This window comes from Onychostruthus taczanowskii, unplaced genomic scaffold, assembly GCF_017590055.1.
Source record: "Onychostruthus taczanowskii isolate IOZ18803 unplaced genomic scaffold, ASM1759005v1 scaffold51, whole genome shotgun sequence".
NCBI classification, from domain to species: Eukaryota; Metazoa; Chordata; class Aves; order Passeriformes; family Passeridae; genus Onychostruthus; species Onychostruthus taczanowskii.
The window spans coordinates 5,536,916-5,562,377 of NW_024502680.1; the positions used below are offsets into that span (position 1 = coordinate 5,536,916).

The 25,462-nt window shown below is 50.7% G+C and overlaps 1 protein-coding gene across 4 annotated transcripts in view; it reads right to left on the minus strand.

Moving 5' to 3' along the window:
- Positions 1–25,462, minus strand: part of EPHB1 (EPH receptor B1) — a 79,582-nt gene that overhangs the window by 42,773 nt on the left and 11,347 nt on the right. For all 4 annotated transcript variants that reach the window (XM_041416226.1, XM_041416225.1, XM_041416228.1 and 1 more), the window contains 2 exons: positions 11,629–11,693; positions 7,091–7,772 (listed from right to left, as the gene is read on the minus strand). In XM_041416226.1, the coding sequence (XP_041272160.1) occupies positions 7,091–7,772; positions 11,629–11,693 (747 nt within the window). The remainder of the gene's footprint in view (positions 1–7,090; positions 7,773–11,628; positions 11,694–25,462) is intronic.

Consider the following 25,462-nt stretch of genomic DNA (forward strand, 5'->3'; position numbering starts at 1 on the left):
TAGGGTGCAGCAGAGCCCCAAACACGGGTGAGATTCACACCCCTTGGCAAGCAAACTGCAGCAAGAAAAGCCATTCCCAAAGGAGTCCTCTCGTGACTGTAAAAAAAAAAAACAAAAAAAAAACAAAAAAAAAACCACACAACAAAAAAACAACAACCCAACAAAAAAGCAAAAAGGAAAAAGTTATAGAAAGGCTTTAAAAGCCTCTGGCTGAGTCACTGGGTTTGCCAGGTGCTGGCTATTTGCAAACAAGGGTGAAACAATGCGGGTGCCGGACATGGGCCGGATCTGGCGCTTCCTTGCGGCTCTCCCATTGTCCAGGAGAACAATCCCTGCTCCTGCTGGACAGCAAAGGCAGCAGGGTGAGAGCCAGGTCTCCTGGGCTGGCTGAGTGGAGAAGGCTGGGAAAGATGGGTGGGTTTCACAGCCCACTGCCGCAGGGGTGCTCGTGAATGCGCACACATGGAGCTCTGCACCCCAAAATTCCCCAAAAAATTAATTTCTCCAGGCTCTTCAGCTACTACAGGAAGTTTCCTAAATGGACCATTAACAGAACAAGGGTTTAGAAGCAGTTTTATGCCTCCATTTGCAAACAGTCACAAGGAAAGACCCTTAGGTGAGTGGGAAAATCAGAGGAGGATTTTTCTTCCTGTTGTGAGGCTGGAATCAATGTTATTAACACTCAGAAGTTCTCATGGTAGGGAAGAAAAATACATATATGGCTCACGAAACAATTTAAGGAGGAAAAAAATTGATAAGCGAGAAAAAAAGCCATAGATGGAAGCTAATCCCTAATCCCTCTGAGGTCACTGCTGCAACAGTCCAGCTTGGGAATCCCAACCCTGCAATGCTCACTTGGCCCCTACTCACACCTTGCCTGGGGTATTTTCTGTGTTTCTCCCTTGTTAATCCTTTAGATGGATCTGGATCACAGGGATGATTTGGGGACAGGGACAGGGAGTGGTGGCTGTGGTGCCCAAGCCTCTTCCCCCACAGCAGCCAGGCCTCGTGGACCCTCCCCATCCCTGTGCTGGGGGAAGGAAAAGGGCCTGAATTCATCAGAGGCACATTTGGGCTAATAATGTCTAATTAAGAGTTTCATTAAAACCCATCACACTCATTAGAAAAAAAGTTAACAAGGTTTTCTGGACACTTTCCTTGCAAAATTATTACGGAGGTTAACGGATGCCTTCACTAAGGCATAATTTAGAAAAAATCACACTTTTTTTTCTTTTTCTCTCTTTTTTTTTTTTTTTTTCTTTGTGATTCCACTGTTTCTCCTCCACAGTGTGGCCGTGGTAAAACTGGGCTGCCTGTTCCACCCAGTGGTGGAAGGCGGGAGATCGCTTCCAGGCAAAGGCAAAGCCCCTCCAACAAAGGGGAGCATCCTCCCCTCCCTCCCTCCCTCCTGCCGGCAGGATTCGGCAGGAGCTGGCAGAGCTGCCACTTCCCAGCACAGCCCGAGCAGGGAGAGAGGCTTGGGCTGATGCAGGATGGGAGAGGGGCAGGAAACGTGATACTGTGCCAAAAAACAAAAACAAAAGGGAAAAAAAAAAAAAAAAAAAAAAAAGAGAGAGAGAGAGAGAGAGAAGAAGAGAAAATGTTTTGAGCAGTCAGAGGTTTGTGGCTCAGCTAAGCCTGAAATAAAACACCCCCTGGACATCTTTGCTGCCGTTCAGGGTGGAAAGTGCCCCAGCTGCTCTGATTTGGGTCTAAAAGCAGCTTTTGGGATGGTTAGTGGGGTAGTGGGTCACAGGTGCCCAAGCCCCAGGGAACAGAGGCACAGCAGTGCACAGGGAGGAGGAGATGCACAGCCCCAGTGTGGTGACATTGTCCAGCCGTGGGATACTGGGCAGGAGGAAAGCTTGAAATCCCAATTCTAACCCTCAGGGAAACATTTTGGAAAAACACTTAAATCATCCTGAGCATCACTCCTTTCTACCCAGCTTCCAGGCAGAGACCCCGGTGTGCATCAGCTGTTTGTCCACAGGTTTGGAAAGGTTTGGGAACAAACTGCCTGACCTAAGCCTAAAGTAAAGAGCTTCATGAAATGCTGATGGTTTTTAAGTCCAAATATTTATTTTTTGTCCCCAGCCCTTGTTCTACCTGGCCTACTCTGGGATGCTGCTGGCCCCGTCCCATGCTCTGCTAAACCAAACCCAAGGGCAGGTGGAAGGAGAGAAGAGCAGGGCAACCACTTTAATTTTACCTCTTTGTTTTTCCCCTCCTGCTTTAGAGGATAAAACCTAAAAAAGATCACTTGTAGGCCTGGAATGAGCTGGAATGAGATGCCAGAGTGGTGGGGAGGAGAGAGGTCAGCACAGAGGCTGGAAAGAAAATGATTTTCAGCCACGGGCAAGTGTATGGACCAGCAGATTGGAGAAGAAATAAAACATTAAGCTGCTCTTAAAAGAAAAAAAAAGGGCTTTTTTTGCAGTCCCTGCCAATGCCTGGTGTGCTCACCCTGCCCCAGGCATCCAGGCAGCTGGGCATGGAGCTGCAGCACATTGGGATGAGATAAATACAGCTAAAGGCATGGGGAGCAAGGTTCTGTGTCCCCATGACCTCCCTTGCTGCCATTTACCCATGGGACAAAACCAACATCACCTTCATCACCAACGAAAACCTCTCCTGGGCACCCCAAAATGGTGCAGGGGCATCAGGCTGGACCATGGAGCAGGGAAAAGGCAGGCAAGGGCACAGCCAGAGCCCAAAAATTCCCAGTTCTCAATACAAGAAACAATTTCATTGTGAAAATTTGACAATTCCCTTGTTCTAAGCGACAGCAAATTGTTCTACTACTAATTGCAAAACGCTTGCAATTATTTTAAAAAATCACTTTATAACTCACATTGTTTCCAATCTCCTGTGATGGATAAGGAGAGGGAATCAATAATTATCCCCAGGGCTGCTCAGCAGGAGGGGAGGATAACAGGGGAGCCAGCATGGAGCTGCTCACTCCTCAACATTCAAGGTCGGACCTGCCCCTTTCCCGGATCCATTCCTCCACACAAAAGGCAGAAGGGAAGGACAAACACGGCAAGGAGACAGAGAAATCAAAGGGATGAAGGAGATCAGGATAAACCCACACAGAGCTTTGGCAAAGGCAGGGCAGAGCCCAGCACATCGGTCAGCAGGTAAGGAAGGATGGGGACCTGGCTGGAGACGGGATAGGGGAGTGGCTGCTGTGTGGAAAGCCAGGGATGCCTGGAAGCAAGGCTGCCTGATGAGCAGCCTTTTCATTGCAGGCAGTACAGCCCAGCTTTGCTCTTGTTTTGGGGGGTTTATTTTGATTTTTTCCCCCTGCCAGGTCCGATTTCCAGCTGCTGTAGCAGACAGGCCAGCAGTGGCAGATTGAACCCGCCAGCACAGGAATTTGCCAAGAGGGGAAAACTGAAAGTGAGACAAGGCCGGGAAGCAGCAGGACTGCTCTCTCACCCCTTCTTCCTGAGTTTATAAATACAACACAGAAATTCAGCACAAAGGTAGTTCAGTCCCAGACTTTTTCCTTCTCCGTGCACCCGAGTTAGTGCCCAGCACTGGGAAGGTCAGAGAGAAAGCCAGCGTGATTCCAGCAGACAGAAACGCAGTGCCCAGCCCTCAAACTCAAAAGGGATGAAAGCCAAGAGACACAACAGCCAACATCCTAGTGAGGGGTTCCTTTGCCATCATCAGGTTTCAAACACCAGGAGAGAAAGGGTTTAACAATCTTCCTTGAGGAGAAAAAGCGAAATCCACCCAGCCTGCTCATCCAAGGTTTCCCCCGCCTCCCAGTGATCCCTGCTGCCACCTTCCCTCCCACCTCCTCCCCAGCACCATGATGCATTGCCCCTTGACCACACAAGGAAGCCATAAAGCAGGGCTGAGGGACGGGGCAGAGCAAGACGAATGGATTTAATATCAGCCCGAGGAGAGCGTGGGCTCCCTCGCGCACCAAATGAATTATTCATTTGGGATTCAGGCAGAGCCTGCATCTCACACTGACCCACCACCCCCGCGGGCACAGGGTGTCCAACAGGATGGGCTGGGCAGGCCGCTGGGCTTTGGCATACAGCTGAGAGCTGTGCCAGGGAGTCTGTGCCAAACCAGCCTGCGATGGGAACAAATAACGGGGCTGATCCACAGAGACAATTCCCCTCTCTCCCACGCCCACCCTGGCGCAGCGGTGGTAGCAGCCCCCCATCCCTCTGACCCAAAACAGGAGGATAATCTCCTCAGGGCTCTGAGTACCCCCAACAAAGATGACGTGGTGCTTGTGCCTCCCTCGAGCCATAAGAGCCGCTAAAAGCCGGGATTACTGAATCCCTGAGTGGCCCAAGCTCCACCGTCAGCATGAACCCGCTCCGGTCTAATGGCCCCATGGTAGGCACAGCCTTCTTCCCAGTGGAGCGAGGATGAGACAGAGCTGGGGGAGCTAAACAATCCAACCCTATCTTTTTCCCCACCACGCAGGAATGAAGCCTCTTTCTTCAGCCTTCAAATAGTGAGGGATTTTCTTTTTTTGGTTTTTTTTCTCCTTGGCGACAATTCTCACAGGCTTGTTAAGTGTCTCATCTCAGGCTGATGAAGGCTTGGAGCAGATGTCAGGAGTATGTGCTTCCCAGGAGCCAGGGTACAAGCCCAGCAGCTTCCCTGCCAGGAACACCAGGCAGAGGAATACAACCCCTTCCGAGAAAACAAAGTCAAACAGAAAACCAAGGAATTTTTATTTCTAGACTTTGCCATGTAACACCTCCTGCCCACCAACCTTCATGGAGGGCAGCAGTGGGCTTAGGTCTTCCCTTGCCAGCTCCAAGGTCCATGGGGATACAAGGAGGAGCTTCATGGCCAATGAACTACCATGGAGCCAGAGTCCAAGCCAAGGTCAGATTTTTATTCAAAAGCAGTTAATTTTCCAAAATTCAAGATGTTAACCCTGGATCAAACTTTTAGGAGGGGTTTTAGTGAACTTCCAGGGGATGAGGGATATATAGGATTTGGGTTCCTCAGCAGCATTGATCAGGGCTTTCAGACAAACAGGTCTGCATTCAATCCCAGCCTCTTCTCCGTCCTCCTGACAAAGGAACTGGAAAATACTTGGAGCTCTCCTCCACAGACAGCATCTTACTAGCACCCATGGAATCATCAAACAGCACATTCCTGTCATCATAGACGTGCTTGGTGCCATTTAACACCTGCTTGCCCTGCACCCACAGCATACTCTGGTGCCTTTCAGGATCCTACATGCTGCCAGTCAATCTAAAAAGATATTCCTACTCCTTGAAGCTGCCAGGATCCCTTAATCTTTCCCTCAAGGAGTCTGAATACAAAGCACACTCCCCATGAAAAGGCAAAATGCTCACCAGGAGCTCAGCACTTTCTCCTTGGGGATCAGTGCTGAGGAGTGGGAGCACAGCTGGAGACAGGAACCAGGGCACAGAAAACCCAACAAATCCCCAATTTCCTGGGGTCTGCTTGGTGTAGCTTTGATGGCATGAATACTTCACAACCCTGGTGGGGTTTGCACAAGGAAAGGAAATAAAAAAAGCCATGGAGATGGGTCTAACACCCACTCTCAACAGGTTTGCTCCCATGCCTCTCATCCTGGTGTTGTCAACCCTGTGCCCTTCCCCAAACACTGAGAAGGTGCATCACAGTCCTCCCAGGGGTCAGGAGCACTCAAGACCCCACCTTCCTCCAGCTGGCAGAGAGGTCAACACCACCAAAACCCACAGTTTTACATTATCACTGTTTTCCTCCGTCTCTGGCAAAGTGACATTACTTCCCAATTCCAGTGTTTAGCTAAAATTAGTATTTGTTTTCCCATGATGAGAAATGTCATTTTGCCATACAACCATGTGTGCTTTCTGTGTGTTGGTTCAATAGCAGAGGAACGTCTCGCCAGAAACGCTCTGTTTGCAGAGAGCCCTCCCCCTGACTGAGAGCTTCAGCTCCTCACAGGAATCTCCTGGTGGGAACAAAACCACCCTAAAGCTCAACCACAAAACTCACAGGAATCCCCCAGCCATGCTGTTTGAGAAAGGATTCTGGGGTTTCCTTATTGTCAGAGCCCTGGCACAGGAAGGTGTCACCACACCCACCTTGGCCAGGTAGGAATGAGGCTTTGCGTGGTGAAAACCTACACAAGTTCCCAGGTTTAGAGCAAACCATCACACAAGCTTCTTCACAGCCTGAATCCCAGCTTTGCCATTTCCACATATCCAGAGTTACAGGTGGAGAAGGAACACCTTGAGGGACTCCCCAAGGAGCATCACAGCCAAGCCTGGTGGTACACACATTCTCCTACCTGCATCAAAAGAGATCCAAGTGGGATCTCTTCCCATCACAACCTGCCAAACCAGCCCTTAAGCACTTTGACCTTCTCCTTCTTCCCAACCCTTCCCTGTCAGGAACCCTTCCCTGAGCCCAACCCTTCCTCAACCTTCTAGAAGCTATTTGGAACTGATAAAACAGGGTGAGCAAAAACCCCCCTCCTCTCCCTTCCTTCCAAGCAGCATGCAAAACCAACACCTTAATTTGGGAGAGGACAAGGAAAGAGCAGCCAATAGAAAAAAAACCCCAACACTCCAATGGTATTTGGGAAGTATTCACCACAAGGGCAAAAGGAAACGAAAAGCAGTGAGCACTGTTTCCATATTCATAACCTCACACTGCAGGATTCCAGCAGACAGCAGCACACGTGGCTGGGGAACCCAAAAACCAGCACAACAATTCCAGTTAACACCAAGAATCAGAGCAGCCCCACGGCAGCCAGGCCTGATGGCAGCTGCCTGGCTCTGCCAGGAAAACAACGAGGCAAACGACAGAGCCTGTCCGGCGAGTGCAGCACTTTGAAGGCACCACATCACAGAGGTGACTTCCAGCAGGCTGGCAGCGGCACCAGCACTGCCACACTGCTCACCAGGTCTGGCCACTGACCAGAGCACAGTGAGAAACCACAAGCTGACCACTGCTCCCAAACTCCTGCCTTCTCCCTGGAGCAAAACCACATCGGGGGAAGTCCTGCCTACCGCACAAAACAGTTTGTTTGGGGACAAACATTTTGCCTGAAAACAAACACAAAGGGCTTGTTGCCCAAAGCCAACCTTACCTTTGCAAGCCACGTTGTTCTCGGGCTCGTAGCCAGCCTTGCAGGTGCAGCGGCCGATGGGCACCATCCACTCGCCGTCACCATTGCAGTACAGCTTGATGGGCACGTCCACCTCCTCGGCGTTGGGGATGCAGGTGCCGCGCGCCGTCACCAGAGAGGTGCTCTCCGCACCCGTCATCGTCTCCGGGAAGATGGCGAAGTTCTGCACCACGCTGGGGCACTTCTTGAAGAAGACCCTGACAGACAGCAGAGACATGCAAGCCCCGTAGTCCTGGAAAGCCAGGTAAAAGCCATTGCGGGTCAGGGGCCCGAAACTTCTCACTTCCGTGTTCACCTTCATCAGCCGGCCCCCAAAGTCCACCTGGGAGAAGCTCTCGTCAGCAGCGATGGTGTCCACTTTGAGGTAGGGTGCCTCCGTCCAGAAGGCGGACTTCTTGGTGGCAATGACAGAGTCTGTCTCGTAGTAGTAGAGGTTGAAGGTCTCCTTGCAGGAGCCGGGGACGTTGGGGAGGCTGCTGCAGTCGCGCACAGTGAAGCGCATCTCGGTGTAGATGCGGTGAGCCCCGCGCCGGTTGATGAAGGTGGTGAGGAGCCAGTTGTTCTGGTTGGGCTCGAAGACGTTGCACACCTGGTACGTACGGATGGTGTTGAGGTTCTCGTCGTAGCCACTGACTTCTTCCCACTGCAGAAAGGAGCAGGGAGAAGTGGTGAGAAGGAGGAAGAGGGACAGGCAATGGCCACTCACCCTGCCCAGGGCAGGGCTGGGAGGACAATCCCAAAGCTCCAGAGGGGATGAGGAATGTGGTTATGGGCACACAATGTGATGCACACGCAGAACAATCAACCAGGCCAGGACCAGAAGAAATCCCCACCCTCCTACCCCTCCATGCCTCTACCCATTGCTCCCAATTGATGTTAAAATGTTAAAACATCTTTTCCACATGGGCAACTGCCCTGAGAGGATGTAAAAATGGGAATAAAGATGGCCCAGGCATCTGGAGGCAGGAGGGAAGGCAGCACATGAGGCGACAGCTTCATTAAAGGCCGAGCCAGCACGTGGGCTGGAGAGTGAGCCTGACCCCAAGCTCCCGGCACAACGGGATCATTTCCCCCGGCAAAGAAAACCAACTAAATAAAACATTACTGCTGTGGAGAGAGGGAATATAGATTCGCAATTCGATTTATAGAAGGGCATTAATATAATCCAGGCTACAATTTCAATTAAGGGACAGCAGCAAACTGTGAATAGTCTATGATGGCATTAGAGTCCTACAGACAGATTTACAGCCTCATAATCCATTCATTTTAACTAATCCATGTTTACAGTCTCCTCATAACAGCATTATTCATATGGCAATCTTTAAGCAGCTCCCTCAGTATCAGGGATAATTTCCAGGAGCAAAGCTGCAGCAGCGTTCACGCCTGTGTTTACACAGGGCACAGCAGGTGATGCCACCCTGCCCCGTCACACTGAGTCCTGACAAGCTGATGCACCACAACCAACCCTCAAACCTCACAGATTTTTCCCTTCTTCCCTTTTCCACTGAACAACCACATTTCTCAACCCATCCCCAAGCTTTCCTCCTGTGAACCACAGCCTTGATGTAACAAAACACCGGTTTTTGTTTTGTTTTCAAAGCAGGGTCCTCCTCACGCTGCCAACAAGTGCAGCAGAACATTTACTCCCAGGCCCACCTACTCAGCTCTGCTACACTTAAGCCAAGATCAGAACTCAAGGTTGCACATTGTTGTTAAGCCACGGTTACCAAACTAGGAACAAAGCCTCCCTCATCCAGCCCAGTGTTCTTCCTTCTCATCCCATGCCAGGAAAGCACTGCAAAACCCCCTCTCTCCCCCGTGCACAAGGCATGGGGATTCAGTGCCCCTTCATTACCAGACACCTTTTCAGAGCAGGAGCTGTACAATCCTCCCTGACCAAGGGCTTGCCATTGTTTGCTGTTCCCACCTGGGCTTTACATTACAGCCTGCCTCCAATTAAGGCCAGACAACGAGCTCTCCTCCAGCATTAGCACCAGCACCAAGGCTCCACTGTCCTCACTGCAGGAATCCTCCTCTTCATCCTCAAAAACCTCAGAGCCTAAAACTCAGAGCCTAAACCTGCCAATAAATTCCGCTGCACTTCAAGGTTTCCTGCATTTAGGAATAACATGAAATGCCCTTGGAAATCCCTCAGTAGAGTCCAGGGCCAGATCCTGGCACTGTCTTTGTGCATCCCTTGGGTTGAGCACTACAGGTACCGGGCACTGGGAGCAGCAGGAAGGACCCACAGTGCCAGCACCTGCTGCCACTAATGCTCTAGCAGCAGCAAATGCATCATTTTGATGAGATACCACTAAATAACTCATAGGGAGCTGGGGATTAAGTCAATGTTGTTCTGTGTCTCCACTAAGATTTAAAGCACGTCCATCAGGAAGAGCAGAAGCAGAGCCCACATCCTGCCACAGCCTGTCCTGAGAGACCACAGCCCCTGCAGCCTGGCTGGCATCAGACCCCAGCATGAACATCAACAGCCCTGGCCCCAAACCTGGGCCAGGTCAGTGAGCTGGGGTAAACAGCCCCTCTGGGAGCTCAACATACCATGGGGAGATGCCACCACCCAAAGGGACCCAAAAGGGACCCAAATCCTGCACAGAGCCCATGCCAATGGCAACCCAGGGTCAGGAGAGGTGGCTCATCAAATCCCTGTTCCTCCAGCCCCAAGAGAGATGAGAGCAGCTTCAGAGAAGGAGCTGAGACCCAGCAGCCACCAGGAGCCTCTCATCCTGTCAGGAATAGCGTGACCAGCAGGACCAGGGCAGTGACCACCCCCTGTGCTGGGCATTGCTGGGGCACTTCCAGTCCTGGGGACAGTTCTGTGGCCCTCATGACAAGGACATCGAGGGGCTGGAACATGTCTGGGGAAGGGAAAAGAGCTGGGGAAGGATCTGGGGCACCAAGAGTGGCTGAGAGAGCTGGCAAAGGGGCTCAGCCTGGAGAAAAGGGGGGACCTTCTGGCTCTGCACAACTCCCTGACAGCAGGGGACAGCTTGGGAGCGGGGGGTTGAGCTCTGCTCCCAGGGACCAAGAGACAGGACAAGGGGAAATGGCCTCAAGTTGTGCCAGGGAAGTTTTAGATTGAATATTAGGGAAAGTTCCTTCCCAGTAAAGGGTTGTCCAGCTCTGTCACAGCTGCCAGAGGAGTGGTGGAGTCCCCATTTCTAGAGGGATGTAAAAGCTGTCCATACAGCTTTTGTGGCACTTGGGAACATGGGTCAGTGCTGGCCTTGGCAGTGCTGGGTTAATGGTTGGACTTGATGGTGTGAGAGGGTTTTTCCAACCTAAAGGACTCTGTGATTCTATGATTTTAAATAAAAGACTTGGCATTTTAAATACTTTGTGGAAGGTTTAATACACACTCCTGTAAAGCAGAAGCCTCCCCAGGAAGTGTCAGAGGAGCAAGAATTGGATGGCTGCAGGGAGGCACACAGTGGGATGCAGGGATGGGGCTGGGGAGGGATTTTACAGAGCTGCTCTGCAGAGGGTGAGACCACCATGCCTTACAACACAAGCTCCCCGCCTGCCTCACACACCTTTCAGTGACAGCAGCTGCAGGCAGCTATTTATATCCTGTCTCCATCACCTGCACGTGCCCCTCCTGCATTTTTCCAGCAATTTTTCTGGGCTCAAAATTTTTCCAAAGCAATGCAGTAGTGAAATACCGCAATTCAAGGGGCTCTGACATGTCTCGAGTGGATTTCATGCCTGCTGCAGGTGTGGCCCAGCTTTGGTGATGGTGTGCAAAATAATTTCTTTTGAAGACTTGGCCAAGCCGGTGACACCCAATCAAAGTTGCAGCCTGGCATCCTCTCCCCTCTGGTGTCACATCCTGGAGTCCCCAGGGATGGGCCCTGCTGCTGCTCCCAGCCTGCCTGTCCCACCGTGGTGCCCATCCATCAGCTCACATCCCCTCCCACCCACAGCTCCATCTCTCACTTTTTCTGCCAGGAGAATGTGAGTCAGGTTATTTTATGCTTCCATTCCTCAAAGGCCCATATTATATAAAAAAGATGTTTTAAGTGCCTCAGGGTGTTTGGTTCCTCATTACTTCATAAAAGTGACATTAATAGCCAAGGAAGAGCACTGCCGTGTGCAATTATGGATGATGTTCCAGGTATGAAAGCTGTTTGGAGCCTGCTAATGTTTCCTAATTATAAGCCTTTTGGCACAGGGAGAGGGAAGGCACGAGCAGGGGGATGGAGAGCAGTGATGGGGCTGAACCCTTCACGAGGAAGGAGGACAGGAAGGGAAAGAGAAAGCATGGAGATGGAGACAAGTTCCATCTTCACCAATCCCCAGGACTGGCTCGGGGAAGGATGCTCAGCCTGGCTCAGCGATGCCCTGGCACTCCACACCAGCCCTATGGGGAACTGCTGTTCCCACTGTGACTCCTCTGGCTTCCCACCAGCATTTTACTCCTACCAGTAGTGGGGTTAAAAGCATGGACCTCCCTGGATCACATAAGGACAAGTGGAACTTACCCCTGAAGGTGGGTTGGCGGTCCAGCCCAGCTCGGCCGTTGCCGTCCGCGTATCCATCAAAGTTTCTGAGGAAACAGAAGAAAAGGAAAGTGAAGCAGTTATTCCCTAAGTTTTCCATTACTTTATGAGCACAGAGATGTGGGAAAACACTCAGTTGCTTTCCCACAGCATGCACCTGACCCTTGGAGAGCTCAGGAATCAACAGCAGGTGCCCCAATGGACTCAAGGCAGTTTTGCTCTGGGGCAAACAGGGCAGGAGAAGACTCTTTGTCAGGAGTCACGGCCTGAACGCAGCTCACACTGCCAGCTCTGACCCTTCCCTGCCCAGGAAAGGAAAATACTATCACCAACAAAAAAAAAACAAACCCTAAAAAATCAAAAAATGCTGTATTTCACAGAGTCACATCATTCCCTACTTTTAGACGTAAAACAAAAAACCAAAACACCAAAACACAACAAGAATAATAACGAGAGCAACACCATAAAGAAACAGATGGGGAAAACCCTCCAGGTTTTATTTATTTGTTTGCAGCAAGCAGACATGCAGATTAATTGCTTCAATTCCTGCATCCCAACCAAACAGGAGGAGATGTGCCGCTGGCAACTGGCAGAGCTGAGCATCCCCGATCCCTCCCCTTTCCTGCGTGGTCCCAGGTACTCACAGCAGTGCCAGGAAAAGAGGTGCAACCAGAGAAATAAAGGTCAGGAAATAAAAATCAGCCCAGGAATCTGTGCTGCCGCCGGGCTGCTGCTTTTAATCTCTCCACGGCTGCTCCAGCAATCACAAGCGGGAAACAAGGCTCCAATTAATCTTCCAACCCCTCCCTTCGCCGGCCGCTCCAGGATGCGAAGCTGGAGAAGCGTGACCAGGAACTCCCCACCCTGACACGAGTGATAAACGCTCCCAAAACCCCTCCCAGGGCTGAGCGTGGCCCCGGGGCAGGGAGAGCAAGGCAGTCCCCAGGCATGGAGTGAAAAGGGGCTGGGAGCTGGCAAAGCTTCTGCACCCCAAACGGGTCCCAGGATGCTGTAGTGGCACTGCCAGGGGTGTTCAAAGCCCACAGCCCCCCTGCTTTGCACGGTGCCAGGCTGCTCCTGCTCACAGTGCCCTCAGAGAGGAGATGTCTCACTCCAGCTCCACTTGGGAAACAGAAAAGCGTGGTGACCTTCACGCTGTCACACGTCACTTTATAGTTTTGGTCATTTTCCATTTGGCAGAAGGCAGCTAAAAATGAAGTATCCCAGCTGCAATTCCTCTCGAGCCCTGAATTATGGAATCCAGCAATGATTTGGGTTGGAAAGAACATTAAAGCTCATCCAGTTCCACCCCTTGTCATGAGCAGAGATACCTTCCACTAGACCAGGTTGCTCCAAACCCCATTCAACCTGGCCTTGGATACTTCCAGGGATCCCGGGGCAGCCACAGCTTCCCTGGGAAGCTATGCCAGGGCCTCATCACCCTCATAGGAAAGGATTTCTTCCCAATATCCCATCTAACCCTGCCCTCTGGCAGTGGGAAGCCATTCCCCCTTGTCCTGTCGCTCCAGGCCCTTGTCAAAATGGGGCCAGGGGCTTGTGCTCCAGACCTCCAGCAAGTTTTTACTCTCACCACCCTTCACCTTCCCACCACCTCCACGCCTTCCTTCCCTTCCAAACAGTCCAGCCCCTAATTAAACAGCCATTAATCCTTGCAACAGCCCTTCAAATGAGCAGGAAGATGTGTACAGCCATATAAATGGATGTGGAGCTGGAAGCCACAGGCCATGCAAACATCTCCTGCCAGTGGGCTGCATGGCAAGGGATGATCTGAGAGCCCCTAAAACACTTGGTGTTCTCCCCCACAGCAAACAGGCTGTCCTTGTGTCACACAGGGGAAACTGAGGCAGCACAGAACAGGGAGACACAGGCACCATGGCCAGGCTGGGACTCAAGCTGGCTCATCCACCCTCTGTGATAAATAAGGACAGGCTCCATTACAGGAAGAGCACTTCTTCCAAAGGTTTACTCAGAAAGGCTTTTCACTCCATCATCTCCCTTCCCGTCCCACACACTTACAGCTTCCTTCCCCGGCCTTGACAGAGGAATGTACTTTTGATAAAGCACAGCCGCCCTGCGACGGCAGCACGCGAGGACCAGCTCTGCTCCGAGATGATCCTCACCAGGACCCCTCCCAAAGCCTCAGCCCTCCCCTCCTCCCGAGTTCCTCCCCAAAGGCTCCACATTCTGGAAGGATAGCAGGAAGGCACAGCAGCAATGCTGAGGAAGACCTCAAAATAATTAAGTAAATAGAGAAATTAATTAACAATAAATGAATAAATGGAAATAAACTGCAGAGAAGCTTTCACTTTGGATGTTTCTGGAGATCCTGGGTGATTCTGTGGCCAGGGAGGTCACATTCAAGAAGTTTCCACCACAGATGCAGAGCTTGTGCAAAATGTGGAATGTGTAAAATTTTCTTAAGAAAGGCTGCTCATTAATGTTTGATCTTTATAGCTTTCAAGCCTAGTCAACAGGAAAGGAGATTTAATCTGTGAACAGCAGCTCACAAGCTCTAAGTGATGCCCAGGTGTTGGGAAGAGAAATCTTTTTTGGTAGAATTGCCTTGTTAAGGTCTAGGGCTCTGCATGTTTCTCAGTCCTAGGAAAGGCTGACAATGCTTGGGAAGGATGTGTGTGATGTGCCACTGAGAGTGGGCACACAGAATGCAGAACTTAGAGGCCACAAGGACATTTGGCAGAACCCCCAAAATAAGGAAGAAACTGATAAAGCCAACCCAGCAATTGTGCTGAAATCAGCTCTGATGGGTAAAAGGTAATTCCATCAGTGGCAGGTCATGACCAATGACTTACAGACCACTAACCCAAGAAACCACTGACCCAAAAGAAGAGAAAGACTGATCACATGGACTAATTAGCATGAGAAACAAGATAGTCATTAACCAATAGAAGATAGAATATTAATCAATAAGAGAATATTGTAGCCAATAAATGCTAATTATTTTGATTGCTAAAATGCATAAATAGTAAAAAGTTTTGATAGTTGGAGTGCTTGAACACCACCAAGCACTCAGGCTTGGGCAACTCTGAAATAAATAATCAATGTCTCTCTCAAGTGTGTAATTATTGGCTTGCTGCATACTGGATTCCATTTTTGTGAACAACATTTGCACTTCCATGGGTCCATGTTTCCAAGCAACTTGCAAAGCAAAGGAATAAGTGGGCCGAGAGCCTGACCCCCTATAGATCATCTCCTGCACAGATCTTGTCCTCTCTACCAAGGGTACTGCCACAGACATGATCCATGAACTGGCAAAATGGTTGATTTGGGAGTTTTTTGTTAAATACAGTAAGATGGTTAAATCTCCCTTCGACTTCAAATTCCTGCTGAGTTCACCCACCCCTGTGACTGCAGAGGCACTGGCATCAGAAGGACATGGCTCAGCAACTTCCTATTGACCTCTCCTATTTCCTCTTGGAGGAAACCTTGGCTTTTACTTCATTTTCTGGGATGAAAAAGTGACACTGTGACATTGGTGGGGCACTTATGGCCAGGCTGCTCGGGGCTGTGGCTGCTGAGCACCCTCCCTCAACAGGAGAGGGTTCACAGATCCCAAATCCTCGTAGAGAAATGGGGAACAAGACAGAGATCCCAGCACCCACATCTGCAAAATATCCCTATAGTCTGGGGGACACAGGATCCACCCCCCACCTACCCATCACTTGGGACTGGGCAAGGAGGACAGGCAGGGAATGCTGCTAATGAGGGGATTAGTGCAGATCAGTGCCTGAGCAACCCTAATGAGCCGAGAAGCCACATGGACACCTTGCACCTCCCATCCCACCTGCCTCGCCCTTCCATGAGGACCAGTCCTCGTTAATTGGCACGGGGTATTAATTAAACCCCCAGGGGAACATCCTTTCCCTGCACCACGACATCCAGCACAGCATCGTTGGCCACGTCGAGTGAACCGTGTCACCTGGATCCAGCAGTCCCACCATGCCAAGCTCCGTGCCCAAGACACTGCCAGCCCCTCCCCTGCCCCAGGCTCGCTCCCCCAGTATTTCCCTGCACACCTGCCCACCTGCACATGGGCACAGCAGGTACCTGGGGATGCTCTGTCAGCAGGAGGGAGCTCGGTAAGTTTTCTGGGAGAAGTCTCTGGGATTGGAGGCTCTGCTGGCCGGGCTGTGACAGCCCAAGCCCTCATTAGAGAGAGAGGAGCTCTGCTACCGAGAGCTGAGCTCTCTTGGAGTGAAGAATCTTCAGCTGTATACAGTAGATTTTCTTTAATGGACACATTACTTTAAACTAAGCCTTCGCCATCTGTTCCAGTCCCTAATTATCAATACAAAAACAAACGTCTACTCACAATTACACTCGTAACAAGTAAAGATGCCAGCAATTAGAATGCACCAGCTTCCCTGTACCAAGCAGTGCATCCATCTGGGATGGCACTCTGTGATCCAACAGGGAGGGCTTGCTGCTGTCCCAGGCTCCCCACACCCTCCTGGGCAAACTTGGTCAGAGATGATGCCTGCGGCAGGATAAGCTGCGCCTCAGAGGAGTGAAAGATGGGCTGGCATTCTTCCAACAGCAAGGAAAAAATAAGTTATTTGGGCGAGAATAGCCTTCATCTCACACCAGCTGATGCTGTCTTGCCAACCACTCTTCCCGCAGGATTGAAGCCTCTTCCAGAAAAACCTTTCTGAACTGTCCAAAATGAAGCAGAACTTCTTTCCCAAAACTCCCAGCCTGAAACCCGTATTTCAGACCTCCCAAGGGCAGGTTCTTGCCCATCATGCCATGAGAAGGTGTCACTTTTCCCTAGAAGGAGGCAGGGTCTGGCTGCAGGCAGACACACAAAGGGAGAGGGCCAACCCAAACTAACCCAACCTGATTGCGTTTCGATGCTGTTATCTGGAAAGAAAGAGCTACAACAACAAATTTTCTGCTCAGGGAGACCACAAAGACACTTCTATAAGTGCATCACTCCTCAGTAATTGCCTCGGGTCCCTCTCCCGAAGCAAGGAACAGCAGCTCTCTCCCTCCTGCAAGAAGATAACGGCAGGAACCAGCCTAAGGCACTCGAAAGCAAATGCTTGGGCATATGTAGAGAGACACAGGCTTGTCTAAGACAACCAAGAGGAAAAAGATAGAAATTAAGCAAAATAAGGAGAGAGGAGGCTTGATAACAACAGATGGGGAGAGGGAGATTTGGAAAGTATGCCAGCTGCTGGAAATAAGCCCCCCAAGATACGTGGGGAGCAGGGAGGTGGGTGCTGATAGCTGAACCTTTGGAGGGAGGGGAGATGGGAGGGCAGGCGAGTGAGGGGTGGGGCAGGGCACACAGGGCTCGGGTCTGGGGGGCAGAGGATGCTCCACAGGTGAGATCCTCAGAGACTCATCCTGAGGTGCCTCGGTAAGTGTCAATGGGGTCAGCACAAAATCCAGCCCCAGAGCACATCCCTGGGCACCCCCAGCCCCACAGCGTGGTCTTCTGAAGGGGAACAATAGCAAGACTTCTTTTCCATAAGGAAAGTACTATATTTTCCCCTCTATTTCACGCTCATAAATGCCAAGCTTGCTTCCTACCTCTTCCTACCCTTCCGAGAGCTTCAGCAAAATCAGCCCAAGGCGAACGCACAGCTTGGGAAGCTTCTGTCCAAGTTTGGTGACATTACCAGGGAAAGGGAATGACAGGGAAGCAGCGCCAAGACGCTTTATTCTCAAGCCTGGTGCTAAATAACATTAACTGCTATGGTACCACAAGCTCTGCCTTCCCGGGGCTGCCGTGACTTCAAGCCACGTCCACGTGCAGGTGGCACCACGGCTTCCATCATCACCACTCCATACGTTCGTGGTGTGCATCACACCTCTGGATGCCACTGGAAGGAAAGTCCCACAGGTGCTGGCAGAATAATCAAAATTTAATTTTCACTGTTCCCAGAGGTTAATTTATGCTCCACTCCACTCTGGCGAGATCTCACCTGCAGCACTGTGTCCAGCTCTGGAAGGACATGGGGCTGCTGCAGAGGAGGCCAAGAAGATACCTAAAGGGATGGAGCAGCTCTGCTATGAGTTAAGGCTGAGAGAAATGGGATGAGAAGATTCTCATATATTGGTGCTTCAGTAAATAAAAGGGCTCCAAGAGAGCTGAAGAGAAACTGTGGAAAAGGACATGCAGTTACAGGACAAGGAGGAACGGCTTCCCCACTGACACAGACTACATTTATGTTGGATATTGGGAAGAAATTCTTCCCTGTGAGGGAGATGAGGACCTGGCACATGCTCCCCAGAGCAGCTCTGGCTGCCCCTGGATCCCTGGAAGTGTCCAAGGCCAGTTGGATGGAGCTTGAAGCAACCTGGGATAGTGGAAGGTGTCCCTGCCCATGACAGGGGATGGAACAATAGGAGCTTTAAGATCCTTCCCACCCAAACCATTCTGGGATTCTGTGATTCCATGAAAGCATTCAAGCACACACCAGGAAGTAGCCTGAGTAAATCCAGGTTCCTGTCTATGACCACACTTCTAACCACAAGTCCAGGGTTGCCCATGCAAGTTTTTAATATATGCTGAAATTTAGACTAAGCTGGGAAAAAGCAGGAACACAAAATCCACACAGCTCTGCCACAGGGATTAAGGCAGTGAGCTGCTGGAGGCATATCCCCCCCAAAATGTCTCTTCTGGTGGGGGATTCCCCATTTAGTTCCAGCTTGGAATTGTGAGGGGAGCACTGTCATGCCAGAGCCAGCACAGCTCCTGCACAGCAGGAATGCTGTGGCACCTCCCAGATGGTTTAATTACAGCACCGGAGTGGCAGCAAAGGTATGAGCAGGATCAGCCTCTCCCCTCCAACAAGAGCTGCTGCTCTTCACAGCTTCCTGAGAGCACTGACTTCCCCAAGCCGCTTCCAGCATCTCTGCGCTTTCAATCAAAAATATTACAGCAACAACTAATTACGTCCCATCATTCCCAGGGCTCTCTGCCTTTAATGGTGCATTTTGCTGCTACAGAACGACGGTGGAACGGCTCTGGAAGTGCATAACGAGCTCTCCCCATCAATCTCCCGCGGGTTCGTTATGAAGGATTACCCACCGAGTAACAAACCCCGACACGGAGGGGGAGGATGCGCTAAACAACAACAAGTCAACACAAAATATTGCATTCCTGTATTTTAAGGGTCTGGGCAATCCTCTCAGGAGAGAGGAGCAGCTGAGCCTGCTCCGCAAAGACATCCCAGCCATTGCCAGCGTGAGGAGATCCGTGGTGGCCAAAAAACCCCTCAGTTCCAGCTGGAAAGGGAAGGAATTTCTATATATCAGGCGAGAACGAGTGTGCTGTGTCGATTTGTGATGGGATGCATTAAGCTGTGGCTGCACAGCACAGTCCTGGCCTCCTCCGGGATCCCCCGTCAATGCCATGGATTTCAGCGAGCAATGAAGATGCATCGCAGCAGGGCCGGCGATAACTTAATGAAGCTCAGATTTGGGGGTGTTTGCTCAGCAACTACAGAACAACTTTATCAATAAAGCGCTGCCTGCTGCGCCGCGGGATGAAACGCTCTAATTGCAAATGGCAAACACTCCCCACATCAGGATACGCTAAATTGAAATATGCTGGTTGATGTGCCTGAAAGCACCCAATCAAATACCTGCTTCCATTTTTGTGCATTCATACACATGCACGGCAAGAGAAAAACTCAAGCCAAAACCCCAGCCTAAAAAAGTTCAGGAGGTGATGCAAAGTCAGGACCATATGGACCAAATCCTGTTTGCAACTCTCACTCCACCTCCAGCCCCAGCATCTCCCCTCCATTTCCAGGCTCCAAAGGGACTTGACCCAGCGTGGGTACGTGATGTTGGACAAGCTCAGACGAAGCCATACAATCCATTTATCATAATCCTACCGAGGAGAGAGACAGTAAATCAAAGAGACAACCAGCCTGCAAATAAATTACTGAGGGGAGGGAGAGGGGGAGAGGGATAGAGAGGAAGAGAGAGAGAACTGCAGAGGGAGAGATAAGGGAAAGGGAAGGAAATGACAGAGAATTACCCAAAAATGCACACATCACAGGAAAAAAACAAACAAAGGGGACCAAATCAAATGGAAAGATAAGAGAAAAAAGATAGGGCTTTCAATACCTTTTGTTTTCTAAATTGCAAACCTATTTTAGAAAATTTAGAAACAAGTTTTCAACTATCAGGAACTCATTTGCTCCTGTCATGACAGAATCAGTTGCTGATATCATACTTGTTATAATTGCACACAGGCCCTGGATACCCAAAATCCACACACGCCATACGCACGGGTCACCATCCATCCATCATCATTTACAGTTTGGCAACTCAAAGTCAAGCAGCAACAAGGGCTGAGAGAGCACTTTAATGAACACCCTGCCCCCTCCCCAAGAGAGACCCAGCCACACCAAGGGCCCATTCAGGGCAGGCAGATGATGCAGCTGTCTTTCAGGAGAACATTTTCCAGAACAATGTCACTGTGCATCTAAATCCCCATCCCTGCTTTCTCGAGGCTGGGCTGCCAGCAAACCTCTCAGAACGCTGCAGCCTGCCCCAGAAATCACCATATGTCAGGCTTGGCATGTAACTCACTCCATCCTCCACAAGATGTGGAAGAGGAACTCAGCCAACCAGGGATGGGCAGAGACTCTCCCAGAAACCTTAACCTCCAAAAATCTTTGTGAGACTACCTCAGAGAAGGTCCAGCTAAGTGGTGGAGAAGGTCTGGTTTGAAGGAAAGATCACTTAGGTTGGGCAGAGCACTCATCTGCTCTTCAGTATCCATGAGGTCAGCCCTCGGGAGCACAGGGCAAAGCAGATGAAGGCTGAAGGTCAGGAGCCTGAGGATACTCTGTCCCATGTCCACGTAGTCAGGTTGTTCCAGCATAGGCTGGGCTTCACATCACTGGACTCTCTGGGTGGAGACCAGCTGGCCTGGACACCCATTTCAGTAGATGAGAGAACAAGGAGGATCCCGAATCCCAACCCATCATACATCCTGGGGGAGCACTGAGTCTTGAGAATAATCCAAATATTGTTGGGTAATAATGCCAACAACTTCCTGTTTTTCACTACTTTTCCATAGCTCACATCCTGGTCAACATCCAATTACCCACATGGGCTGCATGTGGTGTGCTCCAGCCAGGTTCAATGGAAGCAAGTGAGCTCACACAATAAGGACATTCTGCCAGGAGCTCCCCTCTTGGGAAAAGGAAATTTCATCACACTATCAGAGAGCAAGGAACTCCAAAAAGAGATAAAAAATAGTAAATACAAGCAGCATGTGAGATTTTGCAGACAAGGGCCATTTGAAGCCTAATGAGTTCTGTGGAAGTGGGCTCCTTATCAGCTGGGATTCCCCTGGAAATGAGAGCCTCTAAATACAGAATTAGTCATCTGAGAAGATAGAACTGCCATAAACATCAATAGCATCTGCAATTACACGTGCTAGGATGAATTACAAGGGTACACAGTCTTCATGCCTGGATCCACGGGACCCGTGGGATTGCAGTGGATTTCCCAAGCAGTGGGCTCACATATGTCTTACAGGGGCACATGCTTGACTCCAAGGCCAACTTCCAATGCTGGAGTACAGTGGGTGCACTGAGCTTTGGTGAATTCATGTGTCAGACCTGTCCCTGCCTTTCCCCACAGCTCTCCTTGCCCGCTGGATTTATTTTGCCACTCCAGGGTGGCACCGCCTGTGAGGAAAACTCTAAAAATCAAAACATTTATCCTGCGCTTCCCTACACGCCTTTATCACATCTTTAGAGATTCAGGATGAGTCACTGTCTTGGACCATGTTCTCCAGAAAAGCTTCACATTCGATACAAAACCAGGAGCCCTAAATCTGAAATGCCAGCCCTGCTGTCAGAGAGCCCTCGCGCCCAGAGCTGCACCTGGCACCGTCCGGCTCCTATTTACTATATCTTATTTTAAAATGTCACAGGGATTCTGTGTGAGCCACAAACATGACAGACTGTTCAGAGCAAGCACTGCCAGGGGATTCAAGCTTAGCCTGAGCACAACTGTTCCCAGCACAGCCAAGGGCTTGGTGCTCCCTCAGTCACCGACACTTTTCACCCCAGCACAGACCAGCTGCAGCCACACTGATCCTCTATTTTTTAACGCAGCTTCTGACGCATACTAAAGCCTTCTGGGGGACCAGCCAAAAATTTCACAAGTAAGTAAGAACTAAAAAATAGCATTTCTGGTCCACCCATGCACAGGGGATCTCACGGGGGAGAAGAGGGAAAGCAGCAGGGCGAGAGTGGAATCGCACCGGGATGCTCCGGCTGCGCTGGAGGTGACGAGCCATCCGCAGCCACGGGAGCAGAGCCGTCAAGGGGAGGAGGTGGAAATGTTGAACCTCAAACTGAGCAAGCTGCAGAAGCGCCGGCTCCCGTGCCGCCCCCCAGCCCGGCGCCGGCCGTGCCGAGCATCGTCTCTCCGGCTTCTGCACCATATGGAGTCAGCTCAGAGTGCAAACGAGGCAAAGAGCAATAAATCTGTGCCACCACAGCAGCACGCGGCTGCGGCAGCACAGGGAAGCCTCCGTCAGGACATGGATGGGATGGGGGAAGGCTCTGCCTGCATCCCTGAGGATGTATTGGTGGAGAAGCCCATCACCCACTCAATACCCCCACCATCAAAAAGGGACATGGCAAAGCCAACCGGTCCATTGGAAAGAGCAGAGCACCCCATCAGCAGACCCTGCTGGGTTCTTTGCTCTGGCTCCACATACAAGTGCCCTGGAATTCTCAAAATGTGCTAGAAACTCATCCTGGGCTCTCACAGCTTTGCCTTTTTACTTTTCTTTCCACTTTTAGATTTAGACAAAACAAGCAGCGGCCAGGATCTGTAACCATCCTGCAACCTATCCAAAAAGCTTTCCTACCAGTCTGAGCCACCTTTAGGTATGTACACACACAGCTGGTCTGGTGAGTGTTTGCTGAGATTTCCAAACACCCATTCACACAAGCTCCACAGGCCAGTGGGGCTGGGTTAAATCCTTGTCCAAATTCACCAACAACAATGAGCAACTGTAATCACCTTGGAAGATGCTCTTCATCAACAGGGGTTCAGGACCCTTTGCTGTAAGCTCATGCTGCATCATCCAAATGGTGCCAGAAGCAGTGGGCAAACAACTGCCTGCCCCTCAGCTCGTGCCAGCACAGAGACAGCACCAGGGATCCCCCCATGCCAGGAGCCTCTTCTGTGAGAAGGGAAGAAACACGAGCACTACCCTAAGTCAAGCTTAAATCACAGGATTTTGCTCAGCACCATTCTTAGGCTGAGCTTATCCTGCAAGCTGCAGTGCCCAGCTGAGCTGCTGCACAGCCACAGCTCCCACAGGCCCTGGGGGTGAGGAAGGGGAGGAGGAAGAGGAGGATGCTGGCAGGAGGTGCCACTTGGCAGCCAGCCTGCCTGGCACACCCCTGCCTCCAGCCCCAGCGCCTGCGCAAGCTGGGAAAAGGCTCCAGCATGAGGACGGCCATCTGCGTGCCGGGAGCCGCGCCAAAGCGGGTTCAGGGATTATTTTTTCCCCTCCTCCTCAGGACAGTCTCCTTCCCAAATGCTGACTTTACACACGGGTGACACCTCACCAAAAAACTTCAGCACAATTGCAGGAGGTAACCAAGGAGAAGTCCCCCAGTCAGCCAGCCCAGTCACTGACCAAAGCCCAGGAGGTGCCTGTGACCTGCCGCAGGTGAGGAATGGTCCCGGCACAACCAGAACAGCTCCATTTCATGCAACACCAGCTCTGCTCATTTTTAAAGCATTGCTGGTTGATGATAAAGTTCCCCTGAAGCTCATCTCCATACCCACCTCTTCTCCTGATGACGGTGACCCATCCTCCCTGATTGTGGTTTCCTTGCTGAAATAAATCACTTTAAGTGCACATTGTGCTCAGGGTCTCATTACTGTTCATCATCTTCTGCGCAACAGAGCTGTCACATCCTCGCAAACTCTGTCACCTGGGTGACACAGGAGCCATTTCAGAGGGCAGGCAGGTGGGAAGAAAGCACCCAGGGCTTGACAGGGTACCAGCTTCCCATTCCCCTCATCTGCAGTGCTTGAATAGTGGGCTCACACCCCTCATGGCACAAAAGCTCAGGAGAACAAAAGCAAGAAGGAGCAACATGTGTCCAAGGTGGGATCAGTGCACCAAGGCCCCAGACAGATGGTAGCAGGAGTGCCACATGCACCTTGATGGCCAAGAGGGCTTTCCTTCAGCGAGTTATGTCCCTGCTAGAAAACCTCCTCCAGAAAAAAGTGGAAGAAACTCTCCTCCCCCACTTTGGAGTAAAAACATCTAAAGAAGGAAAGGAGGAAGAGCCAGGCATGAGTGCAGCAAGACAGTCACCAATCCTTCTCCAGGTGGATTCTAGGCAGCACCACGCTCTTCTGTGATGAGCTGCCTCATCAAAAATGGGTGCTTCCAACTCCACGAGGCTGCTCCAGATCAATCCAGAACAGAAGATTGGGTCATGCTGCACACAGTAAATTAAAAGTTCTTTGCCAAAACCCCACAAGGACCCACCAGACAGCAGCAACACAAAGGCACCATTTGCCTGTCACATCACTTTTGAAAGGCAAACAATCAGAAGGAGAGAAAGGGAGTGATTAAGGCTGCTGCTAATCTTGGAGTGTCCAAAAAGATGGATCTGCTGGGTTTTTATCAAGGACAGAGTGTAAGTACTACCAGCCCCAGATGGCCAGTGGTCCTGTGAGGGCTGGGACCAGCCTGGAATGAAAGGCCAACTCACACAGCCAGGAAGGAGCTGCTCACCCATAGCCATGTGGCCAACTCCTGCCTCCCTGTGCATCAACACAGCTCCCTGGGGAAAGAGGCTGTTTCCTGGCCTGATGTTTGGGAGGCTCCAAAGGTTTGGGTTTCCCACCAAGTACTCAAGACCTACAAAAATCCTGGAGTGCTGCTGTGGAGAAGGCACACTGCTCTCACATCTTCCTCAAGTTCAACATTTGCACTTGTCTAAAACTCTTCATCTCACTCATCTCATCAGACCTTCACAGGAAAACACCTCTCACTGCTCTGGTGACCACGGCAGGAAAAGAACCCCAGAAATATAAGTAGGAGAAAAACCCCGCAGATGCAGCAGGAGAAGACCTCCAGACACGTCATCGATCACTGCCAGAAAGGATTCCCCAGGTGGTCCCTGGAGCTTTGCTCAGCTCTCCCAGCATCCCACCCCACCATCCCAGGCACCCTGCTGCAGCCTGGAGACCCTCGTGCCCCCTGCTCGCCCAGGGCACTCGCACACATGTTCGCACACGCCGGCACGGAGCGGGAGGGGAAGCCGGGCTGCAGGAATAACACAGGCACACAAACAAAAGAGCACAAGCCATTAATCTGGGTGAACCAGAGGAAATGAAATCATTATGTCTGCAGCTACAACATCCCGAGGAACAAATTTCCTGCCTGGATAATAAATGGATTCTTTTGTTTCACATTGGCCCCAACCACGTGACTCTCTTGGCCTATTCCTCATCCAAAATATCTTGCTGTATAAATACCCAGACGGGTTTGAATTTCAGCTGCTAAAAATATGTTTTAATTATAATAATATATAATAATAATAATAACAACAACAAAAAAAAATCTGGATCTACAGGCTCCTCTCGCCTCCTAAACAACCTCTGAAGACTTTCCAGCAGGCAGGCAAGCAAACAAAAAGTCCCAAATTGCCAAAAACAGCTGAACAGTACAAATGCAGCCTTTAAAAAATGACTGAGGCACCTGAAAGCAGCTCCAGGTTAATGCTTGCAATAAATAATCCCTGCCAGAAAGAAA